The sequence below is a fragment of the Myotis nattereri genome (assembly GCF_964212035.1).
Source record: "Myotis nattereri genome assembly, chromosome: 2".
NCBI classification, from domain to species: domain Eukaryota; kingdom Metazoa; phylum Chordata; class Mammalia; order Chiroptera; family Vespertilionidae; genus Myotis; species Myotis nattereri.
The window spans coordinates 110274534-110295350 of record NC_138076.1 but is presented as its reverse complement, the minus strand read 5'-3'; the positions used below and the strand labels follow the sequence as shown (position 1 = coordinate 110295350).

The 20817-nt window shown below is 40.9% G+C and overlaps 1 protein-coding gene across 3 annotated transcripts in view; it reads left to right on the top strand.

Annotated features, from left to right (window-relative positions):
- Window positions 1-20817, top strand: part of IFT88 (intraflagellar transport 88) — a 169321-nt gene that overhangs the window by 22798 nt on the left and 125706 nt on the right. The window contains exons 4-11 of one of the 3 annotated variants that reach the window (XM_081083541.1): window positions 4985-5041; window positions 6807-6860; window positions 8234-8297; window positions 10027-10096; window positions 16780-16870; window positions 17808-17912; window positions 19200-19302; window positions 19999-20113. In XM_081083541.1, coding sequence (XP_080939667.1) covers window positions 4985-5041; window positions 6807-6860; window positions 8234-8297; window positions 10027-10096; window positions 16780-16870; window positions 17808-17912; window positions 19200-19302; window positions 19999-20113 — 659 coding nt within the window. Of the gene's footprint in view, window positions 1-4984; window positions 5042-6806; window positions 6861-8150; window positions 8200-8233; window positions 8298-9648; window positions 9919-10026; window positions 10097-16779; window positions 16871-17807; window positions 17913-19199; window positions 19303-19998; window positions 20114-20817 lie in introns of those variants that run through there. The other 2 variants (XM_081083542.1, XM_081083543.1) reach the window with 2 other exon arrangements.

Sequence of the window (20817 nt, the reverse complement as noted above, 5' to 3'; positions counted from 1 at the left end):
CCTGAAGTATACAATAACTTTTTCTTCAAAATAAAGTAATGAATTAAAACTTCCCGCAAATGCTCTTTTTTTGCCATGAAATTCGACATTTTTAAACGTAAAAATATAATGTTAACACCTTCAGCAAATTTGACATATGAAGTTTTGAAGCTTGCTGTCAACACAACAAAATAGCATACATATCAAATCACATAAATATCAATATATGTGTAACTCCATCTATTGAAAAAAAATCTGCATTACTAACTGGTACATCTAGTATGCTGCTGTGAACATGGCTGTGCACATATTTCAAGACTCTGTTTTCAATCCTTTAGATAAATACCCAGAGGTAGAATTGCTAGAACATATAGTTCTATTTTTAATGTTTTTAGGAACTTCCTCACCCTTTTCCATAGTGACTGCTCCATTTTACAGTCCCAGTAACAGTGTACAAGCATTCTAATTTCTCTACATCCTTGCCAACACATATTATTTTCTATTTTTCTGAGAGTAGCAATTTTAATAGGTCTGAGGTGATTCTCATTGTGGTTTTGATTTGCATTTCTCTGATGATTAATGATGTTGAGTATCTTTTCATATGCTTGTTGGTCATTTGTATATCATCTTTGAAAAAATGTCTAGTCAATGTCTTTGCTCATTTTTAAGTACGTTATTTGATTTTTTGTTATTGTGTTCTAAGAGTTCTTTATATATTCTGGATATCAACCCCTTACCAGATTAATGATTTGCAAATATATTATCCACTCTGTAGGCCTTTTCAATGTGTTGATTATGTCCTTTGATGCACAAAATTTGTTGTATTATATATTTCTATTTGTTTATTTTTGCTTTTGTTGCCTGTGCTTTTGTTGTCATATCCAAGAAATCATTGCTAAGTCCAATATCATTAAACTCTTCCCCTATGTTTTCTTCTAGGAGTTTTATAGTTTTAGGTCTTATGTTTATGCCTTTTAAAGGTCTAACTTTATTCTTTTGCATGTGTATATCCAGTTTTCCCACTGTTGGAAAGACTGACCTTTCCTCATTGTTTGGTCATGGCACCCTTGTTGAAGATAATTTGACCATATACACAAGGGTTTTTTTCTGGGCCATTTATTCTGATTCATTGGTCTATTCTGTTTTTACACCAGTACCTCCCTATTTTTGTTACCATAGCTTTGTAATCTGTTTTGAAATCAGGAAGAATGAGTTTCCTAATTTTGTTCTTCTTTTTTAAAATTCTTTTGGCTATTCAGGATCCCTTGAGATTTCAAATAAATTTTTTTATTTCTTTAAAAAATAGCATTGGGATTTTGGTAGGGATTGGATTGAATTTGTAGATTGCTTTTGGTGCTATAGACATCTTAACAATAGTAAATTTTTGAATCCATGAACATGGGATGTTTTGCATTTATTTGTCTTACCTTTCATTTCTTTTAGCAATGTTTTATAATTATATTTTAGATCAAAAATTTTTTATGCTTTTGAGGATATAAATTTTATTTATGTAAGATTTGGAATATGTTTACCTAAATCACTCATTGTTTAAAAATATTTGTAATTTTTAAAGTTACATAAATATTTATCCTTCAAAAAATTGGGGCTTAATTTACAAATTACTCTTCTCTTGGATTAATGATCCTCCATTAATTATATTCCATCAGCATATGAATTGCTAGAGTGATATTTTTCAGTATTATTAAAATTTTTGTGTATGTCATGCAAAGCATAGACATCTAACTTGCACAGTGTATGGAATCTGCCAACTCTCTTTTGTAGTTGAAAACAAACAGGTTGATAAGTGAAATATAGAAAGTTCTGTAAGAAAGAGTATAAATTGTTATGGGACCATAAAGAAAGGTTATTTGTCACTGGGACAATCAGAAGAGGCTACTTAGGATAAATTTGCAGTTGAATATTAAAGGGTATGTACAGTTAAGACTGACCTTGAGATATGGGAGGAAAGGTATGACACATGAGGGTGTAGGTGAATAAAGGAAGAGACAGGGTAGGCTCTACTTTATCTGAAGAGATCTGACCAATGCTTAAAAAAAAAAACACACCCAAAAAAACAGATTTAGTTATTTGTAAGTAGTTGGAAAAAAAAACACAACTTTCTTTCCTTCAGTTTGTTCTCATAGAAAAAAGTCCGGAGACTCTATCCTTTTCAGCTTCTTCTAAAATTAATCAAGTTTTTAATGTGTGTGTGTTTGTTTCTTTTGTGTGTGTGTGTGTGTGTGTGTGTGTGTGTGTGTTTTTAGTGTCTTATATTTTTACTGATTTGGGGGGAAAGGGTTTTGTTAATGAGAAAGATATGGTCAAATTTTATATTATGATTATGGATTTTTTTTAGTTTTTTGCTTTATATATTTGGAGTAAAAATATTTAGAAATGTTATATTTTCATGGTAAATTGAGCCTTTTATTGCTATGAGATGTCTTTCTATCTCTAGTAATTCTGTTTGTCTACTTTGTCAGTTATTAGTATACTGATATAGCTATACCACCTTCCTTTTGTCTAGTGTTTTCATGATATGTCTTTCCTAGTCTTTAACTTCCAACCTTTCCATATGCTTTTATTTATTAGCAGCATGTGATTGAGTTTTGCTTTTAAAATACAGTCTGATAACCATATTTTTTTTGGTGAATTATTTAGTCCATTTGCATGTAATGAAATTACTGGCTTGGCTTCAATTTGTTGTGTTACTATTTACTTTTCAAATTTTCTGCCTTTTTTATGTTTCATTTTCTTTCTTGTCTGCTTTTGTTTGTTTTTTATTTCCATTTTCCCCCATTGTTATCTTGGGAGTTTACATCTATAAAAATTCTTTTAGTGTTTTCCTAAAGATTATAATACTCATCTTTAACTTATTAAAGTCTGGTATAAATTAGTATTTTACTGTTTCCTGGACAATGCTAGAATTTTATATTATTTTCAGTTATTTTTCAGTTCTAGAATTTCTATTCTTTTTTTATACTTTCCCATTCTCTGCTGAAATTATCGATCTTGTGTTTTATCTCAGTGGACATATTAAGCATATTTATGTTAAAATTTGTGTCTGATATTTTCATTATATGTATCACCTTCTGGGTTCTTTTCATTCTTTTGTTTTTCTTGGCTTTTGGTTAGGTAGTTTTGCCTCATTTATGTCTAGTTATTTTTGATTGAATGCCAGACAGTGTAAATGAAACATTTGAGAGTTAATTTAAGACCATATGTCTGTGCTGTCCAGTATGATAAACACTGGCCACATGTGGCAAGTTACATTTAAATTATTTAAAATTAAATACAACTTAAAAATTCAGATCCTTGTTACGCCAGCCACTTTTCAAATGTTCAGCAGCAACATGTGGCTAGTAGCTATCTCATCAGACAGGGCAGGCATGGAATGTTTCCATCAGTGCAGAAAAGTTCTACTGGATAACACAGCCAAAAGTGATCTCATCTTTCAGTAGAGAGAATTTACTCTTGCTTATGGCCTTAGAGATACTAGAAATCCTGGATCGCCCTTATCCATTTGAGTTTGAGATGATCCTAAATTGGACTTTAGTCCTTACAAGGGTTGTTATACTTCTAACTTACTTTTCAGTCTTAGCCTTTTGAGATCACAGTCTAAAGCTGGGAGAATTACAAGGACAGCCACCTTGGCAGGCTCCCAACTCCAATGTTTATCTCCTCAGGCCTGTGAGTCTACAAAAAGCTATGCACAGCTTCTCAGCCATGTCTTTGGAACAAGCAGATGCCTATAGGACAGTGGTACTCAACCTGTGGGTCGCGACCCCTTTGGGGGTCGAAGGACCCTTTCACAGGAGTCACCTAAGACCATCCTGCATATCAGATATTTACATTATGATTCATAACAGTAGCAACATTACAGTTATGAAGTAGCAACGAAAATAATTTTATGGTTGGGTCACAACATAAGGAACTGTATTTAAAGGGCCAGAAGGTTGAGAACCACTGCTATAGGAGAAAAGCAGAACCTAATGCTGGCTCACCTCTCCAGCCTTCCCCTTTCCTCAACTGGAGACTTGCAATTCTTCACTGCCTTAATGATTCTCTAATGTATTTAAACTGATATTTTACAAAAATATTTTTGTACTCAGCTTTTTAATTCTTAGTGGCAATGTTATTTAAAACAGTAGCCCATCATAGCAAGAAGTAGAACTTATCTATTGATGTTTTAATCAACTATTGCAAACAGCCCTAGCTGGTTTGGCTCAATGGATAGAGCATCAGCCTGCAGACCAAAGGGTCCTGGGTTCAGTTCCCGTCAAGGGCACATACTTTGGTTGCAGGCTCCTCTCCCACCCAGTCCCTGGTCAGGGTTCATGCAGGAGGCCACCAATCAATGTGTTTCTCTCACATCAATGTTTCTTTCTCTGTCTTTCCCTCTCTCTTCCACTCTCCCTAAAAATCAATGGAAAAAATTCCTCAGGCGAAGATTAACAAAAAAACAACAAATACGTTAAACAATATGCCTAACAACTGACATGTTTAGGTCAGTTTCACCTACATGGTCCTGTTTGATTCCAACTATAGTATTGTGATCAACATACATACCTTGTATCCTTATTTCAAAGATGAGAAATTTTAGATTCAAAGAGATTAAATAAACTCAGTTAGTAGAAGGAAGAGCTGAGGTTTGAACCCAGATTCTCTGACTTCAAATCCTGTCTATAGTTAGACTTAGTGGCTGGCAGTAATAAGAATGCATGATGAATGATGGGAGCAACCATGAAAACTGATCATTCCTATTGGCACTTCAGGTCATTCTCAAGTTCCCTTTCTCCTGTAAAATGAATTCCAGAATAAGTCTCCTACTTCATATCTAAAATTCCTAAGCTCCTTAATATGTAGGATAATTTAAAAGGTAATTATTCTAAATATTATGTTAACATTTCTCGATTGATAAATCTATATTTTACACTTCTTTTCCACTTTTCTATTATGTAGCTTAATCTGAATTCTATTAACTATGTTTCTTTCCCCTCTCCCCAAGATAACTGCTAAAATACCAAGCACAGCAGTTATAAGACCTGTAGCTACTGGATATGGGGTAGGTTTTCTTAAGCTGAAAATATTAAGATGCTTTTTTGTGTACATAAATTCATTTTAGGCAGTTCTAAGCAATTTGAGCTATTTTTCAGTCCATGAACCAGATATAGTTTCTATTTTGAATAGTTGCAAACATTGTAAAAATCTTATTTAACAGCTTTAAATATTCTAGTCCTTTTGATTGTAAATATATCAGAAAATATTTTATTACCTTTCTATTTGTAAACCTTGTGTTTGTTGATCCACTTCCTTTCATTTTTTTATATAATATGACCAAGTCTCATGTGTATTCCATTCATACATTTTATTTGAAGTTATATAATAAATGTTTGTAATTTTAAAAAACTTACTAATTAATGCATTAAAAAGTAAAATTTAAGAAAATTTTCAAAGGCATATATTTGGGCCTTGTTCTTATTTGAGATTTTTGGAGGAAGGATGCTATATAAAAAATCCATAAGGGAAAATCTTTTATATATTGCCCAAATTTTGATGTTTTAGCTTACATGAAATAATAGAGGAATGAGAAAACGAGGTGGGATATCATTTCCCAGTCCTTATGATAATATTTCTTAGAGGTCAGAAAAATGATTTCAGAACTGAGGTCCAGGGCAGTTGCCTTCATACTGTCCCTTTATATGAATGAAAAAAGTAGCCTTATCTATAAAACCCTAATATGCAAATAGACCAAACAGTGGAACAACCAAACAACCGAATAACCGGTTGCTATGACATGCGCTGACCACCAGGGGGTACACACAGAATATGGCGGGCGTCAGCAGCAGGTGGCAGAGCGCAGAACATAGTGGGCATCGGCCGCAGTGGGATGGTGGAGCAGGTGAGCAGGGGTGCCAGACCAAGGCGGGATGCCGGTCGCTGTCATTGGTGCAAGCCTCTGGTGGTTAATGAAAATTCTTTGCTCCTGCACACCATGGTCCTGCCCGGCGTTCACACCTGCTGCCGGCAACAGCCCCGCTCGCACCCACAGCTGGCGCCGGAGCTGCCGCTCGCACCCGCTGCTGGTGCCCAGCACCAGTCCTGATCGCTTGGCGCCATCAGCAGGTGCGAGCAGCAGCTGCTGGCCCCCATCACCCCTGAGGGCTTCTCCACCTCCCCCTGCTCCTGAGGGGTGATTGGGGCAGCAGCCACTGCTCGCACCCGCTGCTGGCACCAGCCCCAATCATCAGCAGACAGTGGACCAGAGGCTGCAATGGGAGGGGCCAGGTGGGGGCACGGAGGATGGGCCGAGACCTGCCCACAGCAGCCTCGTGGCCCACAGTTCCCTTTCAAGGTGCACGAATTTGTGCACTGGGCCCCTAGTATGTAATATAACTGTGTGTCTTATGAAGCATGGTTTTATTAATCAGCCTATACATGTATTACCCATAAACTTGGTTTTTGGTGATGTTTCAGAACAGGAGACAGCAAACATATTCTGTGAATGGCCAGGCAGTTTAGGCTTTCCAGGTCAGACAGTCTGTTGCAAGTATCGAGTCTGAATTCCTAGTGCAGGAACATCCACAGATAGGTGTGGCTGTGTTTCAATGAAACTTTATTTACAAAGGCTGAGGGTTGTTGTTTGCTGATGCCTGCTTTAGAGTTTTACAGTTTGACCCTATGTCCTCAGATGATACATGGAAAAAATTATATTTAAGTTCATTTGCCAATAGAATGAAGGAAAAGTTATGAAAAACTTGTATAATTTCATTTATAAAATTAAGTGTAGATTTTTAAAAATTGTTTTAACTTAGTTTTCTGTTTACTAGTCCAAGACATCCCTGACATCATCAATGGGAAGACCAGTGACAGGGGCTATCCAGGTATCTCCGTCGTGTGGTTGTTCATTTGGGGCCTCTCTTGTGACTTAGAATATTACCAACATTTTCTTTTCTTTATTATATTATTTAATATGTTAAAGGAGATATTACTGATATAATTACCCTGATTCTTTAAAGTGTGGGCTACAGATTGGACTGTTTGAAATCTTTGGAGGCAGAGTCTCTGGACTTACTGAGGTCTCAGATGAAATTCTACTGGGGAGTAGACATGAACTGATGGTTAGATTGTATGGTGTACCCCGGGACCCATTTTTCCTGTGCTGTCATTTACAACCATATCTTTGGTTTCTCTCATGGGCATGGAGGATACCAACCAAAAGTAGGGGAATAGCCAGCTAATAGGCTATATAAGGTGCTATATAAAAATCTATGAGGTGTTTTTTTTTCTCTTTCAAATGGAGTAAGCCCAGTTAAATCTAGGAATTATAAATTTATAAGGGAGCCCTAGCCGGTTTGGCTCAGTGGATAGAGCATCAGCCCGAGGACTGAAAGGTACCAGGTTCGAGTATGGTCAAGGGCACGTACTTTTTTTTTTTTAATATATTTTATTGATTTTTCACAGAGAGGAAGGGAAGGGGATAGAGAGTTAGAAACATTGATGAGAGAGAAACATCGATCAGCTGCCTCTTGCATACCCCCGACTGGGGATGTACCTGCAACCAGGGTACATGCCCTTGGCCGGAATCGAACCCGGGACCCTTCAGCCCGCAGGGCGATGCTCTATCCACTGAGCCAAACCGGTCAGGGCAAGGGCACGTACCTTGATTCCGGTTGCAGGCTTGGTCCCTGCCTAGCGCTAGAGGGAGGCAACCAATCAATGTGAACATCGATGTTTCTCTCTCTCTGTCTCTCTCCCTCCCTTCCACTCTCCCTAAAAATCAATAGAAAAATATCCTTGGATGAGGATTAACGCCCCCTCCCCCCCCCCCAAAAAGGAAAAGATAAGAAAAAGAAAAACATTTATAGGGGAAAATGAAAGTAGAGACAGAGTTGACATAGAGGAGCAGAAGTACAGAATTAAAAATTGCAGTTAGCCCTGGTGGCATGGTTCAATGGTTAGAGCATCAGCCTGTGAACCGATGGGTCTCAAGCTCGATTTCAGTCAAGGACATATCCCTGGGTTGCAGGTTCCCCACCCCGGAGATGCAGGGCGAGTGCAGGAGGCAACCAATTGATGTAGGTCCCTCACATCAATATTTTTCTCTCTCTCCTCTCTCCCCCTTCCTTCTCCCTTCTGCTCTCTCTAAAATCAATGGAAAAAATATCCTCCAGTGAGGATTCACAAAAATAAAAATTGCAGTTATGTGTCATTTGCAGAACTGTAAGTACTTTTAAATTATTCCTATTCTTTTAAGGATGGAGTTACTAGACCTATGACAGCAGTGAGAGCAGCTGGTTTTACCAAAGCAGCTTTGAGAGGTTTGTCTCTATTAACTTTTTTTCAGATCTTTTAATATTTTTTACTGTTTTTGTATGTGTAAATATTGTTACCATTTTAAATCTAACATTCCATCGATTATAAGGTGCGTAATTATTTTAAGTACCATAAGAAAGGAAAGAGGTGATGAAAATACTCTGCATCACAATTGGGGTGGTAGTTGCACTGGCATGTAATTTGTCAAATTGTACATTAAAATTTCTTTTTATTTTTTATAAATTAGAGCTCATTTTTAAAAATTAAAAGTTAAAATGGTATTTAAATATATGATAAATGATTTTAAAATTATTAGGATAAAAATTAATGTTTATTATATAAATAAGGACAATTAAAAAGCCAATGCCAAGTTATTATTCACATGATTGATAATTTAGAGTTCATAATGGGAATAGATTATTGCGGGAGATGAGTAAATACTGAGAGAGCATCTCATTTTTGTTTTTTTTATGTTAACACACAAGTTTACATAGTTTTATGTATGTTAAAAATCTCACCAATTTCTTTATATACAAACTAGGGGCCCGGTGCACGAAATTCGTGCACTGGGTGGCGGGGGGGAGTGTCCCTCAGCCCAGCCTGCCCCCTCTCCCATACTGGGAGCCCTCAGGCGTTGACCCCCATCACCCTTCGATCGCCTGATCGGCCCCTTGCCCAGGCCTGATGCCTCCGCCAGAGGTGTTAGGCTTGGACAGGGGACCCCCATCTCCCCCCCGATCACTGGCTCTGGCCCCCGCCCAGGCCTGAGGCCTCTAGCCCAGGAATCATGCCTGGGCAGGGGACCCCCATCTCCCTCTGATCGCTTGCTCCACCCCCCGCCCAAGCCTGACGCCTCTGACCCAGGCTTCAGGCCTGGGCAAGGGGACCATCATATCCCCCCAATCCCCGGCTCAGCCCCCCCACCCAGGCCTGATGCCTCGGCCAGAGGAGTTGACCCTCATCACCCTCTGATCAGCAATCACCGGATCGGCCCCTTGACCAGGCCTGAGGCCTCCGGCAGAGGTGTCAGGCCTGGGCAGGGGACCCCCAGCTCCCCGCGGTTGCAGGCTCCGCCCCTGCCCAGGCCTAACGCCTCTGGCCTAGGCGTCCGGCCCAGGCAGCGGGCACCTGCAGTGGCAGCGGGGGGGCGCCGCGATTGTGGGCTTCGCTTTAGGCCCAGGCAAGGGACCCCTAGCTCCCGGGACTGCCAGCTTCGACCGTGCCCAGCTCCCATCACTGGCTCCACCCCTACTTCCTGCTATCACTGGCCAGGGCGGCAAAGGCGCCTGATTCTCCGATCATGGCTGGGGGGCAGGGCAAAGGCGGCCCCAGGGCCGCCTTTGCCCTGCCCCCCAGCTCTTAGCTCCCCCCTGGGTTTCCGATCACTGTCAGTGGCAGGGGGCTTCTTCCTGCTTTCCCTTTCGCCTCCCTGCATTGTTCCTACATATGCAAATTAACCTCCATCTTGTTGGCAGTTAACTGCCAATCTTAGTTGGCAGTTAATTTCCATATAGCCCTGATTAGCCAATGAAAAAGGTATCGCCGTACGCCAATTACCATTTTTCTCTTTTATTAGTGTAGATGTTTATGTAGATATAACGAATGTCCTGCCTATTTAATAAAAAGGTAATCTGAGTCTTTTAATAAATTATTAAATAACATGTGCAAGATTTCATATTTTCTTCAGTTATGCTGGGTCGCAGATTAAATATGAACTCTTGAATTGTGTCTCAGGTTCTGCATTTGACCCCCTTGGTCAGTCAAGGGGCCCTGCTCCTCCTTTGGAAACCAAGAACGAAGATAGGTACGTAAGTCCTTATGCTGTTGTTTTATTGTTGCACCTTTTAATTTTTCCAAGTAAGTATTTTAAAAGTTTGTGTCACCAAAATAGTAATTACAATATCATCCCTAGTTCTTGGAATTAGGAAAAGAATCAAACCTAATAAAAATAGCCATGTGTATCCTGTATAGTTTTATTATATTACTAGAGGCCTGGTCCACAGATTTGTGCACCAGTGAGATCCCTCGGCATAGCCTGCAGGGATCAGGCTGAAACCAGCAGTCCAACACTGCCTGCCGTTCCTTCCTGCTGCTCCTACTCATCCCGGCCCCGCTGCACCTGCTGCCACCACTCTTCAGTAGGCTCGCTGCCACTCTGCTGTGGTCTCTGGGCTGCAGCGGCCACTGTGAGCCCTGTGTCTGGCACCCGTTGGTCAGCAGAGTGGCACTTCAGATGTGGGAGTGCAATGACCATCAGGGAGCAGCTCTTGTATGGAGTGTCTGTCCCCTGGTGGTCAGTGTGTGTCATAGTGATTGGTCATTCGGTCATTCCACCTTAATAGTCGTTTAGGCTTTTATATATATACTAGAGGCCCGGTGCACAAAAGTTTGTGCACTCAGAGGGGAGGGGGGTCCCTCAGCCCGGCCTGTGCCCTCTCGCAGTCTGGGACCCCTCGGGAGATAACGAACTGCTGGCTTAGGCCTGCTCCCGGGTGGCAGAGGGCAGGCCAATCCCTAGGTGCAGCCCCTGGTCGGGCTCATGGCAGGGCCAATTGGGGAGTTGGGGCACCGCCCCCTGTCATGCACAGAGCAGAGCGGATCGGGAGGTTGCGATGCCACCCTCAGTCACGCTCAGGGTAGGGCCGATTGGGGGGTTGGGGCACCGCCCCCTGTCACACTCAAGGCAGGGTCGATGGGGAGGTTGCGGCACCACCCCCTGTCATGCACAGAGCAGGGCCGATCAGGGGGTTGAGGAGCTCCCCCCGTCACTCACAGAGTAGGGCCAATAGGGGAGTTGGGGCACCGCCCCCTGTCACACACAGAGCAGGGTGGATCAGGGGGTTGGGGCGCCGCACCCTGTCACACTCTGGGCAGGGCCGATGGGGAGGTTATGGCTCTACCCCGTCACACACAGAGCAGGGCCCGTGGGGGGCGGTTGGGGCACCGGCCTCTATCACCCACAGAGCAGGGTAGATCAGGGGGTTGGGGCGCCGCCACTGTCACACACAGAGCCGTAGGGCGATCGGGGGTTGGGGAGCTCCCCCCTATCAGGCACAGAGCAGGGCTGATCAGGGGGTAGGGGCGCCTTCCCCTGTCACGAACAGAGCAGGGCGGATAGGGAGATTGTGGCCCCGCCCCCTCTCACACACAGAGCCGCAGGGTTATCAGGGGATTTGGGCGCTGCCCCCTGTCACGCTGATCCCAGTACGGGATCCCTCGCGGCTCCGCTGATCCCAGTGCTGGGAGGCATATTACCCTTTTACTATATAGGATAGAGGTCTGGTGCACGGGTCGGGGCCGGTTGGTTTGCCCTGAAGGGTGTCCTGGATCAGGGTGGGGGTCCCGCTTGGGTGCCTGGCCAGCCTGGATGAGGGGATGATGGCTGTTTGCAACTGGTCACACCCCCTTCAGGGTGGGGGTCCTCACTGGGGTGCCTGGCCAGTCTGGGTGAGGGGCTGATGGCTGTTTTCAGGCTGGCGGGTGACTGAAGCTCCCAACCGCTCCTTTTCTTCTTTTTCTTTTTATTCTGGGCCAGCTTTAGCTCTGAAGCTTGGCTCCAGCTCTTAGGCCTCAGCTGCTGAAAGCAGGTATCTGGTTTGTTTGGGTTCTATAATTGAAACACTGTTTCAACTCCAGCTCTGAGATGCCAGCTGGCTGAAAGCAGGTTTCTGGGGTTTTGTTTAGCTTCTATATTTGTAACAATGTTTCAAACTGCAAGCTCAGAAGCCGGCAGCGGCAGGCGGGGAACCTGGCTTCCTCCCGTCACTGGAGCAAGCAAGCCTTATGTTTGCTTCAAGCTGCCTGGCTGCCGGCCGCCATCTTGGCTGGCAGTTAATTTGCAAAGCGCCCTAATTAGCCAATGGGAAGGGTAGCGGAGGTATGGCTAATTACCATGTTTCTCTTTTATTAGATAGGATACAAGAGGCCCGGTGCACGAAATTCGTGCACTGGGGGGGTGGGGTTCCCTCAGCCCAGCCTGCCCCTCTCACAGTCCGGGAGCCCTCAGTGGATGTCCTACTGATGGCCACAGTCTGGCAGCAGAGGCTCGGAGCAAGCGTCCCGTGTGTGTGTGTGTGTGTGTGTGTGTGTGTCTGTCTGTCTGCTAGAGCCTGCCCCCAGCCAACCACGTAGGCTCAAAGCAGTTGCTGTATGTGTGTGTGTGTGTGTGTGTGTGTGTCCCCACTGTGGGTCTGCCCCCAGCCACATTGGAGGCTCAGAGAAGGCACTGTGTGTGTGTGTGTGTGTGTGTGTGTCTGCTGGGGGCCTGCCTCCAGCCACACCATGGAGGCTTGGAGCAGGACCCCCTCTGTGTTGATCTCTCAGGCTCCTGGCCTCCACTGCATGTTGTACTCTCCCTTGAGCTATGGCCAGGATGGGGGTGCTGCTTGCAAGCCGGGCTTTCCTACTCTCGGATCGCCATGGCGACCGGGGAGCAGGCCCAGCTTGGAGCTGCCCACAGGCCGGGCTTGCTCTCCTGCTCTTGGATCCACATGGCGACCAAGGAGAAGGCGCAGCTGGGGGCTGCCCACAGGCTGGGCTTGCTTTCCTACTCCCAGATCAGGCCCAGCTGGGACTGCCCTCAGGCCAGGCTTGCTTTCCTGCTCCTGAATCACCATGGCAACTGGGGAGCAGGCAAAGTTTGGGGTTGCCCACAGGCCAGGCTTGCTTTCCTGCTCCCGGATCCTCATGGCGACCGGGGAGAAGGCGCAGCTGGGGGCTGCCTACAGGCCGCACTTTTCTACTTACTGATGGCCGGGTCACCACAGTGACCCAGGACCCAGCGGCACTTTCCTGCTCTCCAATAGTCATAGGGTCCTGGCTGGGGGCGGGGCTTAGCAGTGCGGGGCTTAGGCGGCACGGGGGGTCCCGGCTGGGGGCTCAGGTGGCACACAGGGGTCCCGGCTGGGGGCGAGGCTTATGCCCCACTACTCAGGGCTGCACATGGGGCCCGGATGGCAGCTTGCGCTGTCCCACCCTACCTGTAGTATAGGATAGAGGCCTGGTGCACGGGTGTGGGCCGGCTGGTTTGCCCTGAAAGTGTCCCAGATCAGGGTGGGGGTCCCGCTTGGGTGCCTGGCCAGTCTGGGTGAGAGCCTGAGAGCCGTTTTCAGGCTGGAGGGCAACTTAAGCTCCCAGCCTCTCCTTTTTTTCTTTTTTTTTTTTTATTCTGGGGTTTATTTACCTTCTATAGCTGTCACTGGAGCTGAGAACCGGCTCCAGCTCTGAGGGCTGAAAGCAGGTTCTGGGTCTGTTTGGCTTCTGTAATTGAAACTCTCTTGCCATCCCTGCAGCTCTAAGCTCTGAGGCCGAAGCTGGCTGAAAGCAGGTCTCTGGAGCTTGTTTAACTTCTGTAATTGAAACATTGTTTCTTAGAGTGTAGCTTAGAGCAGGCCAGCAGACCGGGAACGTTGGCTTCCTCTGGCACTGGAGCAAGCAAGCCTCCTGTTCACTTCAGCTGTGTGGCTGCCAGCCACCATCTTGGTTGGCAGTTAATTTGCATATCGGCTGATTAGCCAATGGGAAGGGTGTCGGGGTTATGGTCAATTTGCATGTTTCTCTTTTATTATATAGGACTAGAGGCCCAGTGCACGGGGCATGGCCTGCGAGGATTGGCCCACTGTGAGAGTGCTGCTCATCCTGGTCAGCCAAGCGGCTGTGGACCTGCCCTCTGAGTAGCTGCTCCTGCTGTGGGAGCACCACTCATACCAGTCAGCCAAGTGGCGCTCCCACTGTGGGAGCACACTGACCACTAAGGGGCAGCTCCTGCGTTGAGCGTCTGTCCCCTGGTGGTCAGTGCGTGTCAGAGCAGCTGGTCAACCAGTTGTTCTGGTTGTTCCGCCGTTCGGTCACTGGGCTTTTATTATGTAGGACTAGAAGCCCAGTGTGCGAAATTGCGCGGCCCCGCCCACCCACACCAGTCTTTGGTTGTTACGGCATTAGGGCCACAGGCCTTTTATAATATAGATATAGATTTGACTTGAAGATCTATCTAATTTTTATGGAGACCAATATTGATTCTCTTGAAGGTCAAATGGGGTTGTAAATGTAATAAGATATGCTTATTTTAAAATAATATTTCAAAGAAAAGAATTAAGAGAACATACAAGAAGTTAGTTTGTCATATCAGTATTGAGAAATTTCATTTTTATTAAATTAACTTACTTTTGTGCTAATAGTTAGAAAGTAGCCAAAAACTATGGTATAAATTCAGCTGTATATATGTACTGGTATCTAGGTACATTGATGTCTACATTTTACAAATAGTTTTACAATCAAACACTTACTGAGTACTCAGTGTGTGCCAGGCATTTTGCAGTGCAATACATAAATGAAGACTGAGCTATTATTATCATTTATAGAGAATATAAACCACAGAGATCTTGACTTGGTAGCACTAATAAATGGCAGGACTGAGATTTGAATCCAGACTATTTTCAGAGCTCATACTATTAACCACTATACTGTTTTATTTCTATATAGTAGATGTTATTAAACTGTAATTCTTAAATCCAGTATTTGAGCTATTGTGTAAATTACATTATTTCCATTTTCAACTAACAAGGAACCTCTACAGAAAACCAGTTTAGCCCTAAGACAGTTTTGTTCAGTGGTTGGAGGACTGAAGGGTCTCAGGTTTGATTCTGGTCAAGGGCACATACCTGGGTTGCAGGCTCAATCTCTGGCCCTAAGTCAGGGCCCATGCAGGAGGTAACCAATCTATGTGTCTTTCTCACATCAGTGTTGCTCTATCTCTGTCACTCCCCCTTCCTAAAAATCAATGGAAAAAATACCCTCGGGTAAGGATAAATAAATAAATGAAGGAAAACCAGTTTATTTTGTATCCTAGTTAATGACAGCATGTCTGCTAATAAAACTTTTTAAAAAAATATATCATTCTGGAATCCTTTTAGCTGCTAAGAACAGAAGACACATCAGAAACACATATACACTAAGAACATTTATTATATTATTAACAGGAAATCTGGTGGAAGGGCAGTTCTAGAGATGGTTAATTTAACTTATCAGTCCTGGTTCAGCTTTCCTCTGATTCTCTTGGCTTTTCTCAAGAGCCTGCCCATCCGTATGATGCCAAGAGTGCCATTAGAGAGTTCAAAACTTTCAGAATTAGAATATTGATAAAGCCTAGCTGGAGTCAGAAAGTTCCAGTCTCAGGCCCCTTTTAAAAAGCAAAGAAAATCTTTCCAAGGCCCTGTACCCCAAGAAGATTGTTTTCACTTTTCATTGGCAGAAAAGCATCACTTGCCCATGACTGATCCAAAAATTTGCCAACAGAATGAGATTGACAAGTGTAGATCCTGTGTGCAAGGAAGGGTGGGTGCAGGCTCTTGTGTAGGTAGGTTTCCAGCATTGTCTGCATATAGCACTGTGTGCATACAGAGTAAAGTTTTTTTGGCATTTGATAGGGATATAGAGTATCTTCATAGAGTTCTTTTACAGATTTTTGCTTTAAAATTTTACATTGATATTTCAGGTTTAATAACAAACTGTTGGCAACCAGAAAATAGATTTCTATACTTCATTATAACCTTTACCAAATCACCATCTGTTATGCTCATTGCTCAGTTAGAATTTTGCAGATCTTTATAAACTCGTAAAATTTGTATCCCACCTGATGAAATTTATAGGCAGGTTCCACTGAAGAACATGATTCTATAGACATTCTATGCTGTTAAATTTATTCCTGTATTCTTTTTTTTAAATCCCATAAATACAATGTATTCCAATATACTCATAGTAAAATTTTATCTAGGCACTGTTGTGTATTTGGAGTGTTGTGGTATTTTGCTGGAAGAAAGTAAGAGCAAAAAGAAATTAATGTCATTTTTTGAAAGGTAACTGATTTGAGGTACTGTGTTTGCTACTAATCGAGTTAGGCTTTTAAAACTTCTCACCTTGTTAGAAAGCTTCTCTTCAGTACCTATCTGGTAGTTAATAATAATTATTATATTATCTCTTTTATGGGGAGCTTCAGTTTTCCTAACCACTAGGTAAAGTTTCTATTTGCCAAACATCTGAAAAAAGGATCTGCTTTCTCTTGGGGATAATAATACAATAGCGTGGCTCCTAGATTTACCTTACTGGGTTTAAATCCTGGCACTCTAACTTTCTAGCTGTGTGATCTCGAGCATAGCACTTAACTTTCTAAACCTTAGTTTCCCTATCAGTAAAAAGAATAATGATAATACTTGTACGTGATTATGATTATTAAATGCCATGATAAGAGTAAAGCATGTAGCTCAATGTGAAATTACACTGTGCTAAGTAAATGCTAGCTATTTTTATAGTTATTCTGAATCGTTATATAATGTAATTCTTAAAAACAGCAGTACATTTGCTCCTTAATGCCATTTATATGTTTCTCTTATCTATGATCTATTCTTCACATTTAAAATCACGTTAAAAGTAAATTACATTTTAGTATATATCATTAGAGGTTGAATGATTACCTCCTTTTTTCTTTAATAGTCCAGAAGAAAAGATTAGACAATTAGAGAAGAAAGTAAATGAGTTGGTCGAAGAAAGTTGTATTGCCAACAGTTGTGGAGACTTAAAACTGGTAAGTTTATAAACTAACAGGATTCAGGATTATGAAGTGTATATATGTATATATCTGGTTTTATATGTGCACACTTACGAAGTGTGTATATATGTGCACACATACAAGCATATGTATAGATAAATATTTTTGTTTTGCTGTTGACTGGCCTTAGAGTTTTCACTGAAGCAATTGTTTTTTGGGAATCCTACTCTGCTTCTTTTAAAATTATTAAATATTTTCTTTTAATTTGCTTTTGTTCACATTACTTTGATTGTTATACTATATAAATATAATTTCTGTGACTTTAGTTATCGGGTTAATGACTACCATTAGGAAAAATTGTTTAATATGAAAAGCTACTTTTGTTGCTCATAGTACTGGTGCCTTTTTAATCTAGCTCTAAAAAGCAAAAATCTCCTGTTGAATTAATCTTTTTGTAGGTAGTCTCAGTGGAATAGAAGGTTCCTGACATTCTAAGTAGAGAGCCAAACTAAGCATCTGCCATAACATTGAGTAGCAGTTATCTTGTGATTTGTCTAGATTTGGGGCATCCCAGAAACCAAACAAATCCATCTAAATTCCTATATCATGAGATAGAATTAAAATACCCAAAGATTCAGGAGTTGGGAGGGAAAAAGGAAATCAAAGACATAGTCAAACCTAAAAGTGGTGGAAGGCATGGTGATGAAGAGACTGAACTTGGGGCAAAGCTACTGTATGTTTTGTCCCTCAGACTCCCTCTTCTTTTCCAGAATAAACACAGATTTTTATGATAGTGAGCTCCAGTTTAAACAAATGGTCTGGGTTCTTTTGTTGTCAAGGGGAGTTTGTGGTAAGCGTTCCCCAGGCCGTGGGCATCCAGGAATGGATATGGCATCCAGCCCAGCTACATGCAGGTGTTTCCCAAATGCACACATTCTCAGAATGAATGCTCACAGTGTATACTTGATTTCAGGCCTTAGAAAAGGCAAAAGACGCAGGAAGAAAAGAGAGAGTGTTGGTGAGACAGCGTGAGCAGGTGACAACTCCAGAAAACATCAATCTGGATTTAACTTACTCAGTAAGTATGAAATACCTGTTGAGTAAAATTATTTTGGCTAGGATTTGTAGATTCCATAAGTCTTTTATCTTCTATATTTCTTGTTTCCTTTTATTTTTAAAATTTTATTGAATCTTAGATGCTTAGAATTAGATTAATGATCATCTTTTTTTAAACAAGAGTTCATGAGACACGCTTGTCTTTAGTCTGTGAAGATCTTCTTTTGAACTTTATTTATTGATTGATTTGAAAAAGAGAGAGAAAAAATATTGATTTTTTTGTTCCATTCAAAATATTGATTTATTTTTGTATCTGTTGATTCTTGTATGTGCCCTGACTGGGGATCCAACCTGCAATCTTGGTGTATTGGGACCACATTCTAATCAACTGAGCTACCTGGCCAGGGCAAAGATCATTTTTTTTATTTAGTTTTTTGATTAGTTGTTTTTAATAACTTAGTAAGTGCTCACCAGCCAATGACTGTTTCTTGAAGACTGCTGATATTTATGCTCTGTTCAGTGTGGTTACTTTAATGAGATTCTGAAGTGGACTTTTTGGCCTATGAATTTCAAGAACTTCAAATGAGGCAAATAAGACAATGTTCTGTGAAGGTAGTAAAAAACAAAACAAAACTAATTTCTAGTAAAATTTCTTTAATTCTGAAAAGACAGTGCCTTGATAGGGCTGTTTAAAAGGGTATATTTTTAGTGGGAAAAGTCGTCATATATGTCAAACACATGGAAAAAAAGTACATTTCAAACTGAATAAGAATTTTTAGATGTTTACTATTTATAGCTAATATTTTTTAATTCCATGATCAATTTATAATGATCATTTTTTTCCTATCCTCTAGGGAGATAATTTACAGTAACTTAATAACAAATTATAATTTTGCATGTAGAGAATCACTATTCAAATAAAGGTTTAAGATATTCCTAAATGAAGTTTAATTTATTTTTATGAAGAGAATTTGGTTCACTATTTTGCTTATTCCTTTTCTCACTAGCAACATTAAGAAGACACAGTTATTCTTTGTAGGTCTTCCTGAGATTAATGGATGGCAAATACTATCTAAAATAGAAAGAATACATAAAAAATTAATATGAAATTCAGAGATCAGCCTTACCTATATGAATGTTCTGGTTCATTTGGAATGCGAGATTTTCTGTCTACTTCATTTCCTAATTGGTTGGATGTCTTGATATGAGTAGCTAACTTTGTTATATGACTTTAATCTCTAGAAAGATTATGGGCAAAAGGGGCCAAAATGGTCATTATGTATCTTTTTGCAATATTTTCCTTCCTTAGGTTCTGTTCAACTTGGCCAGTCAGTATTCAGCTAATGAAATGTATGCTGAAGCACTAAACACATATCAAGTTATAGTGAAAAATAAGATGTTTATCAATGCAGGTAGGTGTTTATAGTCAGTTTGTCTAGTAAGTATAGTTCTTTTGTAGTGTTCATTTATGTTTCCTCCCTGTATGGTTTCTTACAATGAAGTGACTTATGCTCTAAAACAAATTTGTATTTATATAGAGATATCCTGCTTAAAAATACTATTTATATTAAAATCCACACAAATGCAAATGAGGAAATACAGTTGGTATGAGGTATATTACCTAATAGTAAACAAAAAATGTGTTCTGTCATTACAAGTAGAATGAGCTATGGCAACCACATCAAGTGTGCTTCCCCTTGTATAATTCATCCCCAAGAGTTTGTAGTTTATATCTAGCATGTACATTGTGTAAACTTTGGTAGCAGTATTAAAGTTTATTAATATCATTTTCTTGAATATGATATTAAAATGTGTGTAGCATTATTGGGTCTAATCCTTAGAAGAACACGACTCCAATTTTCTAATGTAAACCAGTTGTTTTCTAGTTGTAATTTTTAGGAATCCAACTGTCTTAAGTTCCATTTCCTTACATAATTAGTGTGTGGATACATGAAAATAGTATGACTATTTTTCAAGGGAGAATTTTAGATAATGCCTGAACCTTTATAACTTGATAAGATCTTTAAAGAATATGAATTAATGTTATCTAAAATATCATAAAAAATGAAAAACATAGAATATTATATATTCCTTTTTTTTTTAATTAGGAAGATTGAAAGTGAATATGGGAAATATTTATTTAAAGCAAAGAAATTATTCCAAAGCCATTAAATTCTACCGAATGGCATTAGATCAAATTCCAAGTGTCCATAAAGAAATGAGGTGAGTTTACATAATGATAACTTTGTAAAATTGTGTTATTTTCAGAAACAAGATAACTCTTCTGACCTGTTGTCAGTAGGTTGAACGTTTTGAGGTGTTTGTACAGGAGAGGTATTAGATTGATGTGATGTCTGTTCTTGCACGCATTTGTATAAGGACAAGTTAAAGGCATAATATGTGATCAATTGAAATTAAACTAAACTACTTGGCCTATATGGGGGGTAATCACCAAGTGCAGCTAACTGCCAACACAAAATCAAAACTTAGTCCTTTAGGACATACCAGACTAGAGTGCAAGGCTAGAAATTCAGACCCCCCCCCTGACATTCGTGCTGTAGATTGAGAATGAAATCATGGGAGGAAGGGATTGCTTCTGAATCTGAGAAGACAGGGTTAGAGAGGGAAAATTGGGATACTTTCTATTCCTACAATATTTCAAGAACAGACATAGTAAATTACCTTATGGTCTGGTAATAAATGTAGGAACATAGGTTTCCAGGATATTTACTGGTCATAATTTCTCCTAGTCCCAGTACACTCCCTCTGTGAAACTTAATTATTTGTAAATGCCACCTTCCATGATAATTTTTTTAATTGTGCACAATATCTTATCATCATCAGTAAATATCTGGCTTATAAAACAGTGCCCTTGCAGTACTTTTAACCCAGGTGATGCCAAGAATTTGACCTTTTTAGAAGATGTA